We start from the raw sequence: 21,470 nt of genomic DNA, 5'->3' as shown, positions 1-21,470 counted from the left end.
GCTAACTGGTTCAAAATTAAGTACCTACCTTCTTTCACCCATTCTCCAGAGAGGCACAAACCAAAGATAACAGAAGTGTAAGTTTCACTTCTAAGTATAAAATGCTATTATACTCCTGAGCTTCTCAGTGCAACAGCCACTTTCCAAAATAAAACAAGATTTGCTTTCCCCCAAACTCTTTAAAAAAAAAAACAAACAACTTTTTTTTTTTGCATTTTGCCGTGCCAAATCTGTCAAGGTCACCACGCCTCAGCCTCTAGCATTTCACAGATCTGTAATCTGTAATCCATTCCATTTTCTTTGGAACAATTGGTATCACTTTTTTCTTGGCCTGAATTCTGCACTGAGCCCGTTCAGGAAGATTAGCTTCCCATGAATGTGCCTCCCTGGTCTCTGCTTACAAAGCCTACTTACTTCTTGCTTTCATAAAAAGAAATGATGTCCTCAAAAGCGTTAATATCGAATTCCTCAGAGCAATCAAATGAGAAATCAAGCACTGAACGGCTGCAAAGGGAAAATTTATATCACCTAAATGCATTGGGAAAAGGTGATTTTGAACAAGGAGAGCATCACCTGGGCTCCATTCTGAAATGAAACTTATTTTTATTTCACAGCATCCCGCTGTTAATGGTCAGCTTTTAAAAGCACATATATTTCTTTGTAACATCATGTCTCTTCTTTATTTGTGAACAGAGTTTAAAACACAGAAAAGAAGCAGACAGACTGAGAAAGCAAGGATTTTGCACCACAGGTGGGAATACCAACATGGATTCCCTGAAATATATACAAAGAGAAAGCTTTATAAACATAGGGTGAAGCCTTCGATATATAACTTGGTTACATTTTAATTTAATTTTCAGCTGAAGAGCTATTTGCTTAGTAGCTTTGTGAAGAAAGGATTTTTGTGATATAACTTGATGAATGGTCTGATTTTCCTTAGACATATGTCATATACCATTGATGATGCAATGATGGTAAGAGAGGCATATTTAGGGGTGACTGTTAGTTGTTCCTTTTGCGACAGAAGAAGGAAGACTTGTTAGAACAGAGATGGGTAAGCAATGGTTTGAGGTAGAGGGAATAGAGAGGGGTTGTAACAAAAGGCAGTTTTTAATATGATCCTTACTCTCTATATGCATTTTAACACCAGAAAATTTCATTGTATATGACATCTTGGTATTTATTTTGTGATACAACTATTACAGAGAAAGTACAAAGTCTCAAAGAGACTTATCCCATTTACAGGTACATAATTTGAAGAAAAATAAAATCTGTCAAGAAATTGTTTTTTTGAATGTTGGCTAATAAAAATGAAAGAAGCAAGAAAATTTCTACAAAATTTCAGAATCCTACAAATATTATATCAAAAATTTAAATAATAAGGGATTTCCCCTATAACCATCATTGCACTATAAAATTAAAATAAATTACTCTTTTCAGAGATAAAGTTACATTCATACCTTCACTGGGGAGTGAGTAGAAGGATAATTTTCAAACTTTACTTAGGTTGCATCAAATACCTTTCCCAGCTCTGCCATAGGACCTCAAAATTTTTGTTTTATCTCAAACAAAAATCTGAAGATACTAATTGAGAACTAGCAGAAACAGATGAATTCAAGAAGCATCTTATGCTCTTGATAATTTCATTTTAACAGAATAAGAGAAATGTTCCTAAATTAAACGTATCACTTTGCATGAGCAAAAGGTCTTTTGGTCAAACACAAATATCTACAAACAAACTCTAAAAGAATCTTCTGTAAACTGAGATTAAATACATTTCAATAGAGCAGATGGCATGAAAATAGCCTTATTTCACCCTTAAGTTAATAAGCAACCCAATTTCTGTATTTTTGTTGTTAAGCAGAAACAATTACATAAATCCTGACTAAATATTTTGGCTTTTTTATATGGCTACATTCAAATGTCTTTGATTTAAATAAATTTAAGGTTTCTCTTACCGATAAACTTTTTCTGAAGGTGTATTGGTTTTTGGTAGCTCTCCTGGGGGAGTTCTGATTGTAGGGGTTGCTACACCTACTTGGAAAGAAGAGGACATAGGTATAATGGGAAAGAATTTAACTAAGAATCAAAACAATACAAAGATATTTTGAAAAACTGAATGTTCTTTAATGAATCACTAATAATTATTTCTTCCTTTTCACAAGGATTCCATTATTTTTTCCTTCATTAACAAAACAAAATCACACAATTGTGCACATGAACAAAACAGATTATAAAGTGATCTTTGTGAATCTGAGTTAAATAACTGCATTCTCTAAAACTTTTCATTGTTGAAATGCATACAATTGGAAATTTTAAATCTCAAAAGACTTATTAAAAAGTCATTAATAAAATGCACAAATATTGTAGCTAAGCTTTTGTGTGAGCCCATCATTTTTCAATCTTTAGAGACTGGTATTGAGGGTCAGGGATACAACTCGTTAGGAACTTATATTAGCCCTTGAAACAATTAAGCAGAAAAAGAAAGGAAACTTGCCAATAAAGAAAAATTTTTATTTCCTAAAATGGTCAAAATAGTTAACAGCTAAATTGATGTAAAACATATTGTTCAGTTTCATTTAGAAACATTAAACATTACTAAATCACTGAAAAAAATTTGAATATAAACTTTATAATAAATTATAGCAAGTTAATATTTATACCCCTTTCTGGGTATAAAATATTTTACTGATATTATCTTGAATGAACAACCCAGTAAAGCAGATAATGGAAATATTTTTATCTTAATATTATAACTATGGAAGGTTACTAATAATCTTTTATTTATTCATTCATTCATTCATTCATTTATTTATTTTAGGTTTTTGCAAGGCAGATGGGGTTAAGTGCCTTGCCCAAGGCCACACAGCTAGGTAATTATTAAGTGTCTGAGGCTGGATTAAACTCAGGTACTCCTGACTCCAGGGCCAGTGCTCTATCCACTGCGCCACCTAGCCGCCCCTACACTGTACATTTTCATTGGTTGTCCCCAGGTCTAGAATTCTTTCCTTTCTTAGCTTTGCCTCCTGGCTTATTTCCAAATCTTAGTTAACATCCCATTGTCTACAAGAAGCTTTAGTGCCTCTTCCCTGAGAATATTTCCAATTTATTTAGATTAAGAGCCTATTTTTTACCTTTCTTTCTATCCCTAGCACTTAGGACAGTGTGTAGAACAAAGCAGATACTTAATAAAAGTCTGCTAATCTGAAAAAAACTGGTCGAAATGAAATTTTGCTCTAAGCCACCCAGCTGCTAAACCGCCCCAGCCCAGCCTAGGAGTCAGGTCTGCTGACTCCCTCTTGCCTCCTGTCTACCACACTGCTCCCTCTTTTGGTGTTATTTGTGACTCTCGCTCCTCCTCTTTGGTCATTTTGGATGGACCTGATTTACAAGGACAACTGAAAGTCACTGGTCACTGGGTACCAAAGGAGAACACCAACCTTCCATAGGAAATGATACTTAGAAATCATCTGGGTAGCACTTTGACCTAGACACAAAGTACTATTCAAGTATAGAACTATTCCTATCTCTGACTTTCATTTTTACTTTATCACAGTAATTTCTCCTTAACCCCACAACTCTGAACACTTCCTTAAAAAAAAAAAAAACATTCAAGCAAAAGCAATATGTTGACCATTTCTGTTCAGTCATGTTATACAGTCCAACATATGTTAAATTAAGGATTTGAGTGCTTTATCAGATATCCTATAGTTTTGCTTTTCTTCATTTCTGAAGTGGGAAGAGAATAATAATTCATATGAATCCAGTGCTTTAGAAGACAAAGCACTTTCTCTTTCATTAACTCCAGGAAGTAGATAATAGAACAATTTCCATTTGGTAAATGGGGAACTTAAGTCTCACAGGTATTAAATGACTTGCCCAGGATTAATAAGATATTAAGTGTCAGAGTCAGAACTCAAACTCATGTCTAGTACTCTTGCCTTTGTATTTTGCTGGGTAAGATTTAGAAAGGAGGAACTACAAGGTCCTGGGAAATATAATACCAGGGAAGGAAAACTTCAGGCCCAGTAAGCACTTTACTCTTCATTCTAAGTCCCTACTGTCTTACTCTGCCATTACACTTTCACTTCCTTTTCTAAACTAGTTCTTAGCACTGACATGAGATTTAAAATAAGCTGAAACCATAAAAAGGGGGAGATTCTGTTTACCCATTTCAGAAGTCTGGCAGGGCACTGACATAGATATAGAGGAAGTAGCAATACCTCTAGGACCCTGGTTTAGCTTTAGGAAATCAAAATGCTAAAAGGGAACAAATGCTTGTTTCAAGATATCCCCTATAAGAAGGTGCAGCTTGTTCTGTGGATACATAATAGATTTCCTAGGCAGCCATGAGTAGATTTTGGGATTTCTGAAGCCATCAGATGTGGTTTATGGTCTGTTTATGATCCGCTCCATTACCTGAAGCTCTCTCAGCCCTTTCAGCACGGAGTTGTCCTGCCTCTCGGAAAATGGCCATTGCTCGAATGGCAGCTCGGAGAATGGCCCAGCGGAATACAGCCACAGGATCCATCCCAATTAATTCCCGAATGTAGTCACTCTCACTACTTCTGAGCAAAGCCACAATGTCAGGTCTCATGTAATCCATATTCTTCTCTCGAAAATCCTGGGGACATATGATCTGAAAGTCACTGTCTTCTATATGCACTTCTGTTCTTAAGTCAGAATGAAAAGGGGTTCATAGAAACATAGATTCAGAGCAATTTAGGGGTCAGTCATCTAGTTCAGTTCCTCCGTTGTAAGTAAAAGCAAATAAGACTCAGAAATAACTTGTTGAATTCAGTTAGTCAATAGCAAATTTGGAACTTGAAGCATCTTCCTTGGCTTCTGCACTATTGGAAGAAGATACTCTAGATGTATTTTGGCATCAATAATGCTCTATTAAGATAGCAAGAACAATGGTTACCCCCCCCCCCCCCCCACAGTAAATGGCTACTATTTACAGTAAGAAGATGGCTGGATCACAGATTATCCAGCCACTTAAAAGTATAACCAAGTCTTTATTTCTGGACAAACAAAGACATCACTGACAACTTTAAATTAAATACACAGAAAGTAGAGAGAGCTGGCATTAAAATAAGGACAATCTGGGTTCAAGTCCTGCCTCTGACACAGACACTGACTGGTGCCTCTTGTAAAATCATTTAATCTCTCAGTGGTCCAGACAGCTAATCCTATACAACGCAGAACAATGATTGATCTGGGCTGCTGAAGAGTTTCCTTACCAATCCATACTGGACATTTCTTGACCAATGAAATCACATGCAGGGGCTTAAACAAATACATATTGCATGCATACCTTTATCTGATATTTAACTTTCCCTGCAAAATGCTGGATGATAAATGCAGGCTCCATTACTGGGGTTCCAACAAAGAACCTGTTCTCTTCATGTTGCTGCTTGAATTTTGCCAGTAGAGTCTGACTGGTGGCATGTGGAAAACTATAATGAAAATCAAAATGTCAAGTTTGAGAAGAGTGAATACAATGAAGGAAATTAGATGTTTTGAGTTTTTCTGAGTTAGCCATAAATCTAATCATAGTGATTAAAAAGAAAACAAAGTATGCTATACACAGGGCAACTTAGAAATCACTCAAAATAAAAAATAAATTTCTAGACAATACACCCAAAGCAAAAGATTCATAGTATTCCATAGACAGAATTCATTTTTGGGGACTTTTAAAGAGCTTTCACTAAGGAAACTTAAAATAACAATAGGTAAAGTTAATTTAGGCTCAAAGGTCTAGTGGGTACTTCACAGGTCTAGCATAGATGGGACACCACTAGAACAATAACAAAAAGAGGTGGGTATAGCTTTCTGATGCATTTTCTTAAGAGGTCTTAGCATTCTGAAAGTGAATCTTAAAGTGGTGAAATTGTGCCTGCAGCTAAGAACTTACAGGAACCTAGAGTTTACTCAAGCCAACCTGCATCTGACCAGGTTCCCTGTCAAGGGGTTCCCCAAGTATTAGCCTGGAGTCCTCCAAAGATGGGCAGCCCACCATCTCCTAAGGCATTCCAATTTACTTCTGGATGTTAGGAAGATTTTTCTTCATATCAGGTTGAAAATCTCCAAAGCCATTTCTGCCTGTAATTCTAAACTCTGTACTCTTAGGACAAGCAGAAAAAGTCCTAACTACATTTTGTATGACAGTACTTCTCTGGAAATAGCTATCAGGACCTTTCTTGATATTTTCTTCTCTACTGTAAAGATGCTCAACCTTTTCAATCAATCCTTTTATGTTACACAGAACTGATTATAACACTGCCCGACAAAGGCAGGCAGAAGAACCATTCCCTCTTTGATTGTAGACACTGTGCCTCCTTTAAGGCAGCCTAGGATGGTCTTAGCTTTTTTTCTGGCATGATGTATTTGAAATATAACATTTTGTCATATTACATAGTTGACTAAAATTATATTGTACATGTAGCCCCCTAAAATTCTCATGTTCTGCACATGAGTTATGGCCTTTTCCCATTTGGACATTAGTGAAAACTATCATGTGATAGCAAACAGTGAGTATAGCTATGTATTCGATAGCACTGAATGAATAGAGGGGCAAGAATTCTAGAGACAGAAATTTCAGAGTTTCCTTTAATAAGTCATTATAGACACTGTTAGACTGAAAATCTTATTCAGGTGATACATAGTAAGGTACAAAATGTCAGTAATTTCAATATGATTTGAAGCCTTTACTTTGCTAGCTTGGAGATTAATGGTTTCTTGAAAGATTTATGAGGGAACCAACTGTGGAAGGAAGACTCTGAATCAGGTCTAAATTTATCTGAGTGAGGAGGGAACCATCATCAGGAGAATAATTTTTCATGAAGACTGTGCTAAAGTGTGGAAGATTTATAATCTATACTAGCTGAGGGAGACTGAGAAGGATAAAAATCTCTGAAATTCAGCTTAGAGATATGGAGTTTCTAGATTTACAAGTAATAAATATTCTTTGTGCTCAATTGCAAACTGTTATCTTAGTTCTAGAGTACAGGCAATATCAAACTTATCTAAGTCACTACATTTCTTAGTGAGATAGTAAGCCATTCAACTTCTCTATTTTTCTTGTCTATTGATGACCAGACACTCAGTTTATACTGAACAAAAAGTATGAAGACTTACTTGCTTTCTTCATCCAGCAGATAGAAAAGGCCAGTAGGCTTCTTGCTGATCAAGTGAATACACCCCACATTATCTGTATAATCAATATTATGCCAAGTAATTCCTTCACTCTGATATTCTTCCTATACAATTAAAATAGGTTTTATTATCAAAAAAACCTGAAGGGCTACATGGGCTTCAATAGCTATTATGTATTTGTAATACAAAATTAAGAGATAATCTTAATAACGATCTAATAAAATAATTTCTATAAATTTGCATAAATATATCAATTCCTCAGTAAGACTTATCAGTGGAGGGAACAAAAGGCAAAAACAGATCAAATATTTAAGAGAGAATACTTTTATCTTCATCCAAAATAAATCCTTATTTAGACTATAGCAGTGATACTGAAAGCTAGCTACTTTAAGTCATCTGTCTCCACTAGGGATTCAGTTACTTGCAAATCTGAGGCAACAAAAGATTTCTAAAATGATGTGTGTGCCAAAAAAGCACCTGATGTTTTTCCCCAATAAAGCTGACTGGGATTTTACAAAATATTCTTCTGGGTTGAGATCAGAAGGTGTCATATAGCCCAGGGGTAATTCTGTGGTAAATTATAATTCCAATTTCAATGCTTGGTCATAAAGTATCATCCCCAAGTTTTAACCCTTTCTTTCTTCTCCCTGAAACTAGATAGTCAAGAGAATTCAATTTCTTACCTGTTCTAGTTTGAAAATATGTTGATTGAAGTAATATTGAAGTTGTTCATTTGCATAATTTATGCAGAATTGTTCAAAGCTGTTTCTCTCAAAATCTTCAAACCCAAAAATGTCCAGCACCCCAATGGACAAGCACTGAGAGGCAAAAAAGATTTATTTTAAAACAGCAATTTAGTGTTAGAGAAAACCAATCTGTGTCAGCTAATCAAGCCCTAATTTACTCTGGCTTTGAATAAGTTAAATAATGAACTTCTTATTCAATATAGTAAGTGAATATTTCAGAATTTCTGATGCAATGGAGCTATTCTTAGGGCTTTCTGCACCTATACAGTGAAAAGACCATTATAAACAGCACTTTAGAAAAGAAGTAAAAATAATCGGTAGGAAAGAACTCACTGCAACTGATTCTTCCATGTCCTTTTTATTAAGGAGAGCATGATTGATACGGAGAACAATCCAATCAAAAAGAGCACTATACAATGATTTTGCCATTGAATCACGAGCTGTTATTGCCTGTTGACAAAAGCACAAGTCTCTCAGTGACAGTCAAAAAATGAAAAGGAAAAGGGCCCCCCCCACAATAATACTGATACATGTATTAATGTTGTCTTTTGTAGTTTAAAAACAAAAGAAAAACAAAACCACCACTGATTCAACTAAAATATTTTCATAGGAAAAAGAATGACAGCAGATTCTTTATTATAAATGAACTAACATGTTATAACACAATTATACTATTATGGGGGGGCAAACAGTCACTGTATGTGGGGAACATAATGTGACCCATCGCCATCTGTAGTTATGTAATAAGAAGCAATGTCAAAAGAGAGTTCCATTAATTAAATCAGAGGCATAAAAAAAGACTACGAGATACTGTTTCACTATAGAACTTTTATTTTATTTTGAATGATAAGTATTTTTAAATGGGAAGGAACCTTAGATATTGAGTTCAACTGTTTCTTCACAAGAGGACCCTCAAGGACCCTCTGATAAAGTGGACTTACCTCACTGAGACTGTAGGGAAGAATAAGTTTGTCATTAACTGTCACAGTTTTTCTCTTGGTCAGAACTTCTACTAAAATTTCTCGTTTTACCTGTACAGTGGAAAAAAGGAAAGAAAAAGTAAAGTATTTCAAATCTTGCTCCTCTCTTAACCACTTAAGAGTCACATTCTGATTTTGAAGTGGAAAAGCCTGGGGGCATGCCAAAAGATTTTATCCCAAACTGTGTGAGATGGACATGTTAACTCTTGGTTAAGGAATCTTAACCATGATGGTTTTGTCAAACAGTAATAATATCAACTTAACTTTCAGATGACCTTATAGCTCTATAGTGCTTTACAATTTTCTGTTTTTTTCTTATACTATCTTATTCAATGAGATTCAAGGCTTTTTTGAAAACCTACCTCATGAAGGAAGTTTTAGAAACACAGAGTTGAGTAAAGTTCATTCTTAGACATCAAGAAGCATACTTCCAGTAGGGATATAAAATAATGATACTACTACTGATAGCAATTATGTGTTTGCAAAATGCTCTATAAACATCTCAATTTATTCTCAACAACAACCCTGGGACATAAGTGCTTTATTATCTCTACCTTACAAATGAGGAATCTAAAGAAGTCAGAGATTAAGTGATATGCTTAGGGTCACAAAGTTAATAATTTTCTGTGACTGGATTTGAATTCATATCTTTACCCTAAATATACCTACATATAGCTAGCCTAACAACACAAATGACTATAGTACCCGGCAGAATACTCTAGGTACCAAAAACAACATATCACTCAAGTGCTATGGAGGTTCAGATGAAAGATAGGGCAAGTGGTTGGGCTGGGAAGGAGTGTTGAAAGAATATTGCCTCAAAAACAAACAAACAAAAAAGAATTTTTTTAGTAAGAGACAGGGAAGATGGCATTATGAGTTGAGAAATCAGCCTGAGAAGTCATGGGTTGTATGAATGTATAGGGCATAGTATAACTGTCCATAGGAAAATTTTTTTATTCAAAGATTTAATATTATACTTTTCTAGAAGACATCTACTGGTATATACTGAATGGCTATATGCAAAGTATGAGCATTTTCAAATGTAATATTTTGAGCAAAGCAGGGAAAAAAAAAAGAGCTACCTTTAGAAGCTGGGAGAGTGTGTCTAGTACCTCTGGGGGTCCCACTTCCAAACCTTCATCACGACCTGTAGCTCTTTTTTTATAGGTAACATTACCCAGGTATAAGATAGCTGACAGAACTGAAAAAATCCTTGGATAAAAAGAAAATAAATTTTTATTTTGCAAATTATTAAAATCATTAATGAATGATTCTAACTATATAAGACAAATATCATTCAATACTTTTCTTTACAATGTGACTAGAAAGAATTTTAATACTTTATTAACTAGCCACAATGACTATTATGATCATTTAATATTAATAATCAATATATAATAAAATGGTAATATATGGTTCTCAAAATTTAATAAACAAGAGCTGTAACTTCCGAGTCAGGAAGATGCAGGTTTCAATCCTGCTTCAGACGAACTGTTGTCTGATTCCAGAAGGTGCTTCACCCTTCCTTACCCAGGCAACTCTACAGAGAGCAGTTGCAATCTTCATTGGTGGAGGGTATTTCCTCTCCAGTAAGCTCCTGACACTTATGAAATTATAGGCTGGCAAAGAACAAGTACTAAATATGCATGTGTAGATGACACCTTACAACTACACTGTGCTTGACACCCACAATTTTAATTGATCCTCTCAATGACCTTGGAGGGAGGGAGGATAAAGTTTATTTCATTTGACATAACATGGAGTTTCACAGAAGTTATGTTCTTTGTTGCAGAGCTTGGGCAGAGTGGGAACTTGCAGCTGGGACTCTACATTCAGAGCTGAGACTTTCTCTGTGATACCACACTACCTCTCAGAATATTACCATAATAAAGTACAACTGGGGACATTGTAACAATTTACCTGAACTCCTTATTAAAACAATCTGACTTACTGCTTCTTGGTTGCTGGAAGAAAGCCAACCATTTCCATGGCCTGTTTCAATCTTTCAAAGTCATGTTTCAGATCTTCTCCGTCTTCAATCTTCAAGTTATGCTGTATAAGAAGAATATCAAACTACTCAGCATTTTTGGAACTTTGGGTTGGTAAATGAGAATAATTTCTACTGGCACTAACAGTGACTAGCCAAGCAACTGGGAATCAATGGGCTCCTTTATATCATTTTCCTCTGCTCTCCTTGAAGCTTGTTTCAGAAGAGAAGAGGAAAAAGGCCCAACAGCCTCTGACCTTCCAACAGCTTGTAAACAGCCACCACAGAACAGAACAGACCAGAACAGAAATTACCTTGGTTGTCCCAGTTTTAAGTTGTTTACCTGGTTGAGGTAGAAGTAGTCTTCAGGTTGTTTGAGCTTAAATTCTTTGCGCTCTTCCTCACTGACTCCAAGTAACAAATAATAGAACACATGATAGTTTCTATGAATCAAAATTAAGGAAAAAAAATTTTTATAGCTTAAAAAAATAGTCCAGTATTCTTTTGGATTTTTCATGTAAACCCAACTGAAAATGTCAGCTATGTTTTAAAAATCTCCTTAGTGGGTGGGGAAAATACAAATGTACAAAAATGTGTTTTCAGAGCTGAGTTTAGTAAGCATGACGTTTGGAAGCTTTTTCCTTTCCCACAAATGCCTTGTTACTTCAGAAAATTTTCCTAATAAGGAGAGAGATAGTCTTAGCTCACTGTAACTGTAACAGAACATAAGTGATTTTCAAAGGGCTCCTTATGAAGACATATTCCTGCTGAATTCTCAAACATTAGCCTTTTCCTCTTACAGATATTAGTACAATTCCTCCCCTAAACCCAAATTCTTTTCATATGTCACTTCAGAATAACAATCTTACCTTTCATCCTTTTCTTGAGAGACCAGGCGAGACTTTTCAAGCAAGTATTTTTCAACAACAGCCCTATCATTAAAACAAAAATTGATAAACATTTTCCATAGTAAAACAGGATAACTTGTAATATTGTAAAGAGTTACAAATTAAATGAATCATTCAAGTATGCCGTCTTTTTCAAATAATGTAATTCTGGGGGATGGGGTAGAAATTTTCTTTCACTGAACTGGCAGTTCTGCAACCTTTAATTTTAGAGAACTGCCAGGAGCTCCAAGAATTAAAATAATTTCCCCATTTTGATGAACCAAAATATGTGTTAATGATAAGACTTGAACCCAAGTCCCTCTGGACCCCAATCCATAAGCCCAAGCTGCCTCTCACCTGGTGATCAAAGGTCTTCAGTTTACAAGTTCAAATCCACATAAGCCACAAATAAAATATACAGATTCCAAATCTTTTTTTAAGGTTAAAGAAAATACCAGTAGAGCCAAATGGGAAAACTTAGAGATAATATTTTTTTTTTAGGTTTCTGCAAGGCAAACGGGATTAAGTGGCTTGCCCAAGGCCACACAGCTAGGTAATTATTAAGTGTCTGAGACCAGATTTGAACTCAGGTACTCCTGACTCCAGGGCCTGTGCTTTATCCACTACGCCATCTAGCTTCCCCGAGATAATATTTTAATTGTTCTTTTGACATGCTGTGAGATAATACTCTCTGGTAGCTAAAAGCAGAATCCAAAGGGCAGAATCAAAAAGGGCAGAAACCAACCACTCCTCAGTTATGATGTAGAATTGCTTTGAGTGAGAAATTCTAAGATTCCTGGCAAAGAAGAGTCTCAGTTTTTCAAATATGCAGAGTCTACACAAAGATGGAGCTTTCAACAATTGATATTAATTAGATATGGTAATAAAAACCCCTCAGTAACCACCAATTGACTTTTTAACTTTTCCTGTGTTAACACTGCAGCTTCATGAGGGCTTAAAAAACTCCATTTTCTTAAATAGATGACAGAAATAAACACATCAGAATAGACTATTTTGTGATTTTCATTTGGAGAAAATGAAACAGTATTTATTACTCAAAGTTGACATTAATGGAAAGATTTAATAATATTCAAACATTATGAAGCTAGTAATTTTTGATTTGCACAGTTATCTCCCTAAAAAAATACAATCCAGTTGCTTCATCTAGTAGAATTCTAAAAGACCCATCAATCAACAAGCACTTATTAAGCACCTAATATATTGGCAGACACTAGGGATAAAAAGAAAGACCAAATGTCCTTGTGCTAAAAGAATTTTTTTCTTTGAAGTAGAGTGACATACAAGGGACATAGAATAAATGGGAGGTAAACAGGAGAGAGACTCTAGCAACTGAGAGGACAGGGATTGGTGGTGTTATTGAGAAGATGGTGCCTGCATCTCAAAGGAAGTCAAGGATTCTGAAGTGAAGATAAAAGAGGAGACAGAGCAATCCAGGTGTAAAGGCATAGAGGTATCACATGTGAAGAAGAGTCAGTATGGGCTGGAGCGTGTAGAGAGAGGAAGATTACAAGACCAGAAAGTTGAAAGGTTATGCAGAGATTTACAGGACAAAGGATTTAGATTTCATCTGGAAGATAAAAGGGAAACCCTGGAGTTTACTGAATAGGAGGGTAACAATTAATGATATCTACCATGCAAATTGAAAACAAATTTGTGGGTCACTCACTTACAACTTGCAGGAAATCCTCAAAGAAAAATCAGTGTTCTTTGTGAGATTTTATTTGGAATATTTCTGGCAGTTCTTGAGTTAGTTTGGAACATATTTCTTTATACTGAGCCTTCTCTCAAGAGTCCCTTTTATATGATTTTGACCATCATATTTCTTTTCAGTTAATCTCATCTTACTGTTAAACTCCATTTTCCCCAACACTTTTTATTTTTAGTTTTTTTGCAAGGCAATGGGGTTAAGTGGCTTGCCCAAGGCCACACGGCTAGGTAATTATTAAGTGTCTGAGGCCGGATTTGAACTCAGGTACTACTGATTCCAAGGCCAGTGCTCTATCCACTGCGCCACCTAGCCGCCCCTCTCAACACTTTTCTTAAATCACTTTGGATCTGGTGCTAATTTCATTAAAGTTAGTCATTATCAAGGCTTATTCTTGACCATGTCCTGTGATCTTTACTCTGCTCTCATTCCTCTAATCTCTCTACTTTCATCACTTTCTCTTCTATTTTTCTGAGCATTTTATTGCCTTTGATAGTTCCTTTACCCCCACCCCATCCCCAAATTAGAGGTTTGCCTTCTGCTCCCCCCCCCCACCAATGTCTTGAGTCCTTAACCAAGGATCTATGAATTTGTTTTTTACAAAATATTTTGATAACTATTTTTTTCTTTTTTAGGTTTTTGCAAGGCAATGGGGTTAAATGACTTACCCAAGGTCACAAAGCTAGGTAATTAGTGTCTGAGGCCACATTCGAACTCAGGTCCTCCTGACTCCAGGGCCGGTGCTCTATCACCTAGCTGCCCCATTGCTAACTATTTCAATATACTTTGCTTCCTTTTCAATAATTTGTGTTTTATATAATTATGTAAATTCTGTATTTTTCTGAAGAAGAGGCTTCACCACATTGCCAAAGGGCTCCATGACACAAAGAATCCTTGTTCTATGTTCATTTCCTCAGGCATTCAGTATCTTTTTTTTTTTCATGGATTTCCAAACAAGAAGTTCTAATTTTCTCTCCTTCAATTGTCTACATAACCCTCACATTACTAGAACACACCATCAACACCTAAAATATTACTTTATAAACCAACAGTCCTTCTAAAGCTTTCCTTTTACTATTTAGAAAACACCTGTGCCTTCCTAGTTTGGAAATTTGAATTTGACTCTTCTCCTCTCCTCATTACCTATACTTTTTCAGCAAATCTTATTACTCTTAAGATTCATCCCTTCCTCTCCATTTTCACAAAAACTACTCTAAGTCACTCACTATTTGCCATCTAAATCACTACAAGGTTTGGTCTAGAGCAGAGATTTTGTTAGTATGCAGCCTTTTCTACCAAGTGCTTCCAAACCAGATTAAAATAGAATTGGAAAATATCTAGCAAAATAAATAAAAATACAATAAAATACAGATAACAATACAATTTAACATCAAGTCAATAGGTGGCCTGAATGGTTGAATGGCCCCTGTTTGATCACTAGTCTAGATGACAGCAGGGCTCTGGAAGGCCACACAGCTAGGTAATTATTAAGTGCCTGAGACTGGATTTGAACCCAGGTACTCCTGACTCCAAGGCTGGTGCTTTATCCACTATGCCACCTAGCCGCCCGTTAATATCTTTTTTATGTTAGGTTTTTGTTTAGTCATTCATTTGGGTCTGACTCTTCATGACCCCGTGAACCATAGCATCCAGAAAACTGTCCAGGTGGTTTTCTTGGCAAAGATACTAAAGTGGTTTGCCATTTTCTTCTACAGTGGTAAGGCAAAAATAAGTTAAATGACTTGCCCAGAGTCACACAGTAAGTATCTGGAGTCAGGTCTTCTTGACTTCTTGACTGAACCACTTTGCTGCCTCCATTTTCATGTTCTAGCTTTGGGGAAAACTCTACAGTGGTACCTTATTACTTTGAGAAATAATAACAATGCCTCTCTGAATTTGGAAGAGCAAATGATTTTGAAGTATTTTGGGGGTCTATACAACTCTGTGATAGAGGTAAATAATAGTAATAGCTGACATTTACAAAGTACCACACTTTCATAACAACCCGGTGAATTAAATTCTGCTGTACTATTGTAATATTGTACTATTCTCATTTTTATAGATGTGGAAATGGAAGCTCGGAGTCTTTACATCTATGAAGGGGTCAGAGGTAAGATTAAAAACCTGGTCTCTGCTTCTAGGTCGACTTTCTTTCCACCCTGATCATCATTACTATTTAACAGAGGAAGTAAAAGGCATACAAGTGTGTTGTTTAGGATCACACTGCTATGTGGTAAAAGTGAACCCATAGTTTCCATTGCTCCAGACTTTGCATCTAACTTTCTTGCTAGGAAACTTAAGCCCAAATTTCTCATTTGGGCCTTGAAGGATCTCCATCTACATATCTACTTATACTCTGAAAATTCCCTTCTTTTTTTTTCTTCTACTATATTTTTTCTCCTCTAGTTAAGCTAGTTTCTTTGTGATTCCCTGCTTATTCATTGTCCACATCTTTGTACAAACTACTCTTTTCTGCTGAGAGCCTTCACCACCTTCAGGATCAGGGTTCAACATCCTTTTCCTTACAACAAGATTCCTTGAGTCTAACCTACCCAATCTGGAGGTTCATGTACATTCATGGCACTTCCAGGATCATTTAGTTTATAGCACATTAAATTGTACTTGATATATGCTGCTCTGCAGAGATGGCTAAAGTTATCTTGGATATCTTTGTTTTGTTTTCCGTAATTTGTTTTTTTTTTTAAATTTTTTTAAATTTATTTTTTATTCTTATTTTGTACATTTTTTTTACATTAATAAAATATTCTTGTTTACAAGTAAACAAAATACCCCTCCCCCCATGAATATAGATAGACTTGCTTGGGCGAAAAAAGTAAAGGGGAGAGAAAAAAAATTAAAATTAAAAAAAATAATAGTAATAATTGTAGGTATGGCCAGGTGGTGCAATGAATGGACGAAGCACCAGCCCTGGAGCCATGAGCACCCGAGTCCATATCCAGCCTCGTAAACCCAACAATCACCCAGCCATGTGACATGCAAGCCACCCGATCCCCACTGCCCTGCAAAAACCAAAAAGAAGAGAAAAAAAAGACCCAAAATAAAATAAAATAGTAATAATAGTAGGGGTGGCTGGGTGGCAGACAGAGCATTGGTCCTTGAGCCAGGAGCACCTGGGTCCAAATCCGGCCCCAGACACCCAAAGATCACCCTGCTATGTGGCCCCAGGCAGGCCACCCAGCCCCACTTGCCCTGCACCCTCCCCCAAATAATAATAATAAAAAATGTGCTTCAGTCTTTGTTCCAACACCAACAACTCTGTCGCGGGTGGATCACATTCTTTATAAGTATATCACAAAAGTTACTTCCATATTTTTCCAATGTTGCCATTGCTGATTGCAACTCCCTCCTTTCTTATTCCTCCACTACCATGTACTGTATTTTCTCTCTCCTTTCACTCTGACTCTGCTGTAGGGTCACTGAGTGGCCTAGCAGACAGATCCCTGGTCCTGGGGCCAAGAAGCCCTGAGCCCCCATACCACCTCTGAGGCCCAGCATCCACCTGGCCCTATGGTCCCGGACAGGCCATCCAATCCCAGCCCCTTGCAAGAAGTAAAAAAGAAAATGTGTTATATCTGACCACTCTCCCCCCATGGTGCATCTTCTCTTCCATCATTTGCATCCCACCCCTTCCCCCTGCTCCCCCCTCCTTCTTACTCCAGATGTCTATATCCCATTGAGTATATTTGCTGTTTCCTCTCCTAGCCATCTCTGATGAGAGCAAAGGTTCCCTCAATTCCCCCTTGCCTCCCCCCTTCCATATCACTGCAATAGCTCATTGTAATAAAAAAAATCTTATTATGTGAAATATCTTGGACTATTCCCCTTCTCCTTTTTCTTTCTCCCATTCCATTTCCCCTTTTTTCCTATTGACTCCATTTTTACACCATATTTTATCTTCGAATTCAGCTTTCTCCTGTGCTTCAACTATAAAAGCTCCCTCTATACCTGCTCTATTAACTGAGATGGTTCATATGAATATTATCAGTATCATTTTTCTATACATGCAGTTCATCCTCATTAAGTCCCTCATATTTCCCCCCCTCTCCTCCAATCTCCATGCTTCACCTGAGTCCTGTATCTGAAGATCAAACCTTCTGTTCATCTCTGGCCATTCCAAAAGGAACATTTGAAATTCCCCTGGTTCATTGAAAGTCTATCTTTTTCCCTGGAAGAGGACATTCAGCCTTGCTGGGTAGTTCATTCTTGGCTGCATTCTAAGCTTTTTTGCCTTCCGGTATATTGTATTCCAAGGCCTACGAGCTTCCAATGTAGTTGCTGCTAAGTCCTGTGTGATCCTGACTGCAGCTCCACGATATTTGAACTGTGTCCTTCTGTCTGCTTGTAATATTTTCTCTTTGACTTGGGAGTTCTGGAACTTGGCTATAATATTCCTGGGGGGTGGTTTTTTGGGATCTCTTTCTTGGGGGGATCGGTGGATTCTCTCCATTTCTATTTTGCCCTCTGCTTCTAGAATATCAGGGCAATTTTCCTGTAGTAATTCTTTGAAAATGATGTTAAGGCTCTTTTCCTGATCATGACTTTCAGGTATTCCAATAATTTTCAAATTATCTTTCCTAAGTCTGTTTTCCATATCAGTTGTTTTTTCAGTGAGATATTTCACATTTTCTTCTAATTTTTCATTTTTTTGGTTTTGAAGTATTGATTCCTGATTTCTGGTAAATTCATCAATCTCCCTGAATTCTATTCTTTGTCTGAAGGATTTGTTCTCCTCAGAGAGTTTTCTGATCTCTTTTTCCACCTGGCCAATTTTGCTTTTTAAAGCATTCTTCTCCTCAATAACTTTTTGAACTGTTTTATCCATTTGACCTAAGCTGGTTTTTAGCATGCTATTTTCTTCAGCATTTTTTTGGATTTCCTTGACTAGGCTGCTGACTTCATTTTCATGTTTTTCCTGCATCTCTCTCCTTTCTTTTCCCAGTTTTTCTTCCAACTCCCTCATTTGATTTTCAAAGTCTTTTTTGAGCTCTGTCATAGCCTGAGCCCAATTTCTGTTTTTCTTGGAGTCTTTAGATGCAGGAGCTTGTGCTTCCTCATCTTCAGACTGAGTATTTTGATCCTTCTTGGGCTCATTTGCAAAATATTTCTCAATGGTCTTCCTCTTGTTTCTTTGCTTGCTCATTTTCCCAGCCTAAGCCTGTTTTTTGGGGTGCTTCCTGAGCTTTTGGGACACTCCCACGAGGGTCTCAGTGTATGAGGCTCTGTCCTCCCTCCTGGTCTGTGAATGACCATAAGCGGCCCCCTCTGCCACAGGGCCGAGGTGGCGGGGGCCCTGTTGTTCTATGGGGGGACCTAGACTGCAATCAGCATCTGAATGTGGTCAGAGCCCTGTTCCAGAGGCAGAGGACAGAGCTCTGCAGTCTCTCCTCACTCCCCTCCCTCAGCTCAATGGGCTCATGCCCTGGGGGCTCCTGCTCACTGGCTCCGCCTGCTTCTGTTTCCTGGTCTGGGCTGCCCAAAGACCAAGCAGCTCCCTGTGTGCCCTGAGGGCTGGGCTCCACATGCTTGCTCTGGCAGAGGTCCCCTGCAGTTCCCCCACTTTGTGCCCAGTGTTCCTTGGGGTGCAGCTCAGGAAACTCCCCTGCTGCTGTGAGCTGGGATTCCCAGCTCCCTGGGGCTGCCTCCGGGAGGCTGAAGTTCTTTAGCTCTGGCAGGCCACGGGAGCAGAGCCTTTCTGCTCTTTTCCAGGTTACCTTGAGTAGAACTGCCTCACTGGGTCCCTTTGTGGGTTCTGTCTCTCGAAAGTTTAGTTAGAGACCTTAGTTTATGAGTTTTTATCAGAGAGCTCCTAAGACTTGATCCCTTCATGTCACCATCTTGGCTCCGCCCCCTCCGTAACTTGTTAAGACAACTTTATGCCCTCTGTCTTTGTTCTGTCCCCAAAAGATCACAGATGTCAATATGGAAGAACTCATAAGTCATCTTCTACTACATAGCAACTCTCATGCTACAGATGAGGAAACTGAGGAAGGAATACCATGAAATGTACAAGGTTATATCACTGGTTGTGACCTTGTTGGGATCTGAACTCAGGTTTACTGACTCTCTCCATTGAATCACAAGCTCCTGAGTCTATTATAATAACATAGGGGTCACTTCTTAAAGTCATCTTAGAAAACCTGTCCCTCCTCCCTCCTGATCTGAGATGCTAGTGAGCTTCCACTTCCATTACCTCATTATATATTTTTGCATATTCCTCTAGGCTACAGGAACATTTCTTCCATAGTAAGTTCTTCAAAGTTAGGGGAGGCTGCTTCACTTTTATTTGTGTATCTCGCACCTGGTAGATATTATAGTAGGTGCTTCAGATATTTGCTTGCACATATAACCTAAATCAAATTGCTTAATATCTTAGAGGGGAAGAAAGGAGAAAATTTCAAACTAAAAATTTAAAAAAAAAATGAATGTCAGAAAAATTGTCTTTACATGTAATTAGAAAAAAATAGAATATTATATATTTTAAAAAAGAAATGCTTGCTTTAAAAGAACCTTGGACAAGGTAGCAGGAATCAGGTAGGATAAACTCTATCATTAACTAGTTGGTAATCTTTGCTCAGTTACCATCTCTGTGGGCCTCAATTTTCTCATCTGCAAAATGAGGGCGTTGGATTAAGATGATTTGGGTTTTTCCAGGTTTAGAATTTTATAACTTCATGACATGAATTTGAATCAAGTCTTTAAGTAGGTCATGGGCATGAACTGGCCAGAAGGAGAAATAGGGAACATTCCCATGGTAGGGTAAATCTAAATTCTACCTAAGTTGGGAGGTAGAAATTCACATTCCTGGGTGGAGACTGGTTTATTTGGGGCTGGGGAATAATCAACTAATTGGATCTTGGTCACTTACCCAATCTCTCTGGCTTTAAATTATCTGCTGGGTGTCTTCCTGGGAAGGCGAGCATCTGTGATACCTGAGCTCTCTTGCTCATTCTACTCAGGAGCCTGTCAATATTCAACTTCTCCACTTCTTAGAGATCCAGTGTTTCCTAACTTACATTTAAAAATATTTTGAGGGGCGGCTAGGTGGCGCAGTGGATAAAGCACCGGCCCTGGAGTCAGGAGTACCTGGGTTCAAATCCGGTCTCAGACACTTAATAATTACCTATCTGTGTGGCCTTGGGCAAGCCACTTAACCCGGTTTGCCTTGCAAAAACCTAAAAATATTTTGATAATGGTACTTCATTACAAATAGTTTTCTTTGTAATCCTATGTATTTTATTTTATGAATTTTAAAACATTCTGAGCAGGGATTCATAGACTTCACCATTCTGCCTGTCAAAGAAGTTTCTGATATATAAAAAAAGAACCCCTGTACCAGACTCCTCCTCCCTCAACTTAATTCCCTACATGATGGTTTAATGAACTTTTAAAAATCCATTTAAGAAATGCTTATTATGCACCTACTATGTGAAAGGTACTATATTAAATAGGGCCTAGAAGATGAAAAATGACCATCCTGGTCCTTAAGGGGCATGTTACTTGACTACTTTATGAATGTGAAAAAAAATTCTCTGAAAGCATTATCAGTCAATGTAAGAAAAGAAAAACCCCATTAATCAAAGCCTTCATTTAGTGAAAATCTGTGAAATTAAAGAAGGCACCCAGGTTAAAATTTATCTTTTCATTTTCTACAAAGAGTTGGCTAATCAAATCCTCAATGTAAACAAGAGTAGAGGCAGAATTTCAACTAAACAACCGTATCATCAACATTTCAAAAACATCTCGGCATTTATCTGGATTTTTACCAATTTATTAAATAAATAGGTTCCTTATTAAAACCTGGAACCATCATTTTGAAAGTTAACTGTTATTGTAAACTTAATCATAGCAATCAAATAAACATATAAATCAAGGGAGACAATTTTTATTTCAAACTTCTTGGTTTTCAAAAGGTATAATCAAACAAATTAACAAATAACAAACCAGTAAATTTGAGCAAAGTAA

The 21,470-nt window shown here is 37.1% G+C and overlaps 1 protein-coding gene across 11 annotated transcripts in view; it reads right to left on the bottom strand.

Moving 5' to 3' along the window:
* The window catches only part of MYO9B (myosin IXB), a 130,620-nt gene that overhangs the window by 43,580 nt on the left and 65,570 nt on the right, over positions 1–21,470 (bottom strand). For 5 of the 11 annotated variants that reach the window (XM_074204435.1, XM_074204437.1, XM_074204440.1 and 2 more), the window contains exons 4-15: positions 11,744–11,806; positions 11,218–11,317; positions 10,839–10,939; positions 9,970–10,099; positions 8,846–8,935; positions 8,238–8,354; positions 7,842–7,976; positions 7,141–7,262; positions 5,318–5,459; positions 4,420–4,624; positions 1,959–2,037; positions 415–504 (exon numbers count right to left, since the gene is read on the bottom strand). In XM_074204435.1, the coding sequence (XP_074060536.1) occupies positions 415–504; positions 1,959–2,037; positions 4,420–4,624; positions 5,318–5,459; positions 7,141–7,262; positions 7,842–7,976; positions 8,238–8,354; positions 8,846–8,935; positions 9,970–10,099; positions 10,839–10,939; positions 11,218–11,317; positions 11,744–11,806 (1,374 nt within the window). The remainder of the gene's footprint in view (positions 1–414; positions 505–1,958; positions 2,038–4,419; positions 4,625–5,317; positions 5,460–7,140; positions 7,263–7,841; positions 7,977–8,237; positions 8,355–8,845; positions 8,936–9,969; positions 10,100–10,838; positions 10,940–11,217; positions 11,318–11,743; positions 11,807–21,470) is intronic. The other 6 variants (XM_074204439.1, XM_074204445.1, XM_074204444.1 and 3 more) reach the window with 3 other exon arrangements.

This window comes from Macrotis lagotis, chromosome X (genome assembly GCF_037893015.1).
Source record: "Macrotis lagotis isolate mMagLag1 chromosome X, bilby.v1.9.chrom.fasta, whole genome shotgun sequence".
Lineage (NCBI taxonomy): Eukaryota > Metazoa > Chordata > Mammalia > Peramelemorphia > Peramelidae > Macrotis > Macrotis lagotis.
The sequence above is the reverse complement of the archived record's forward strand: the minus strand, read 5'-3'. Positions and strand labels throughout refer to the sequence as shown.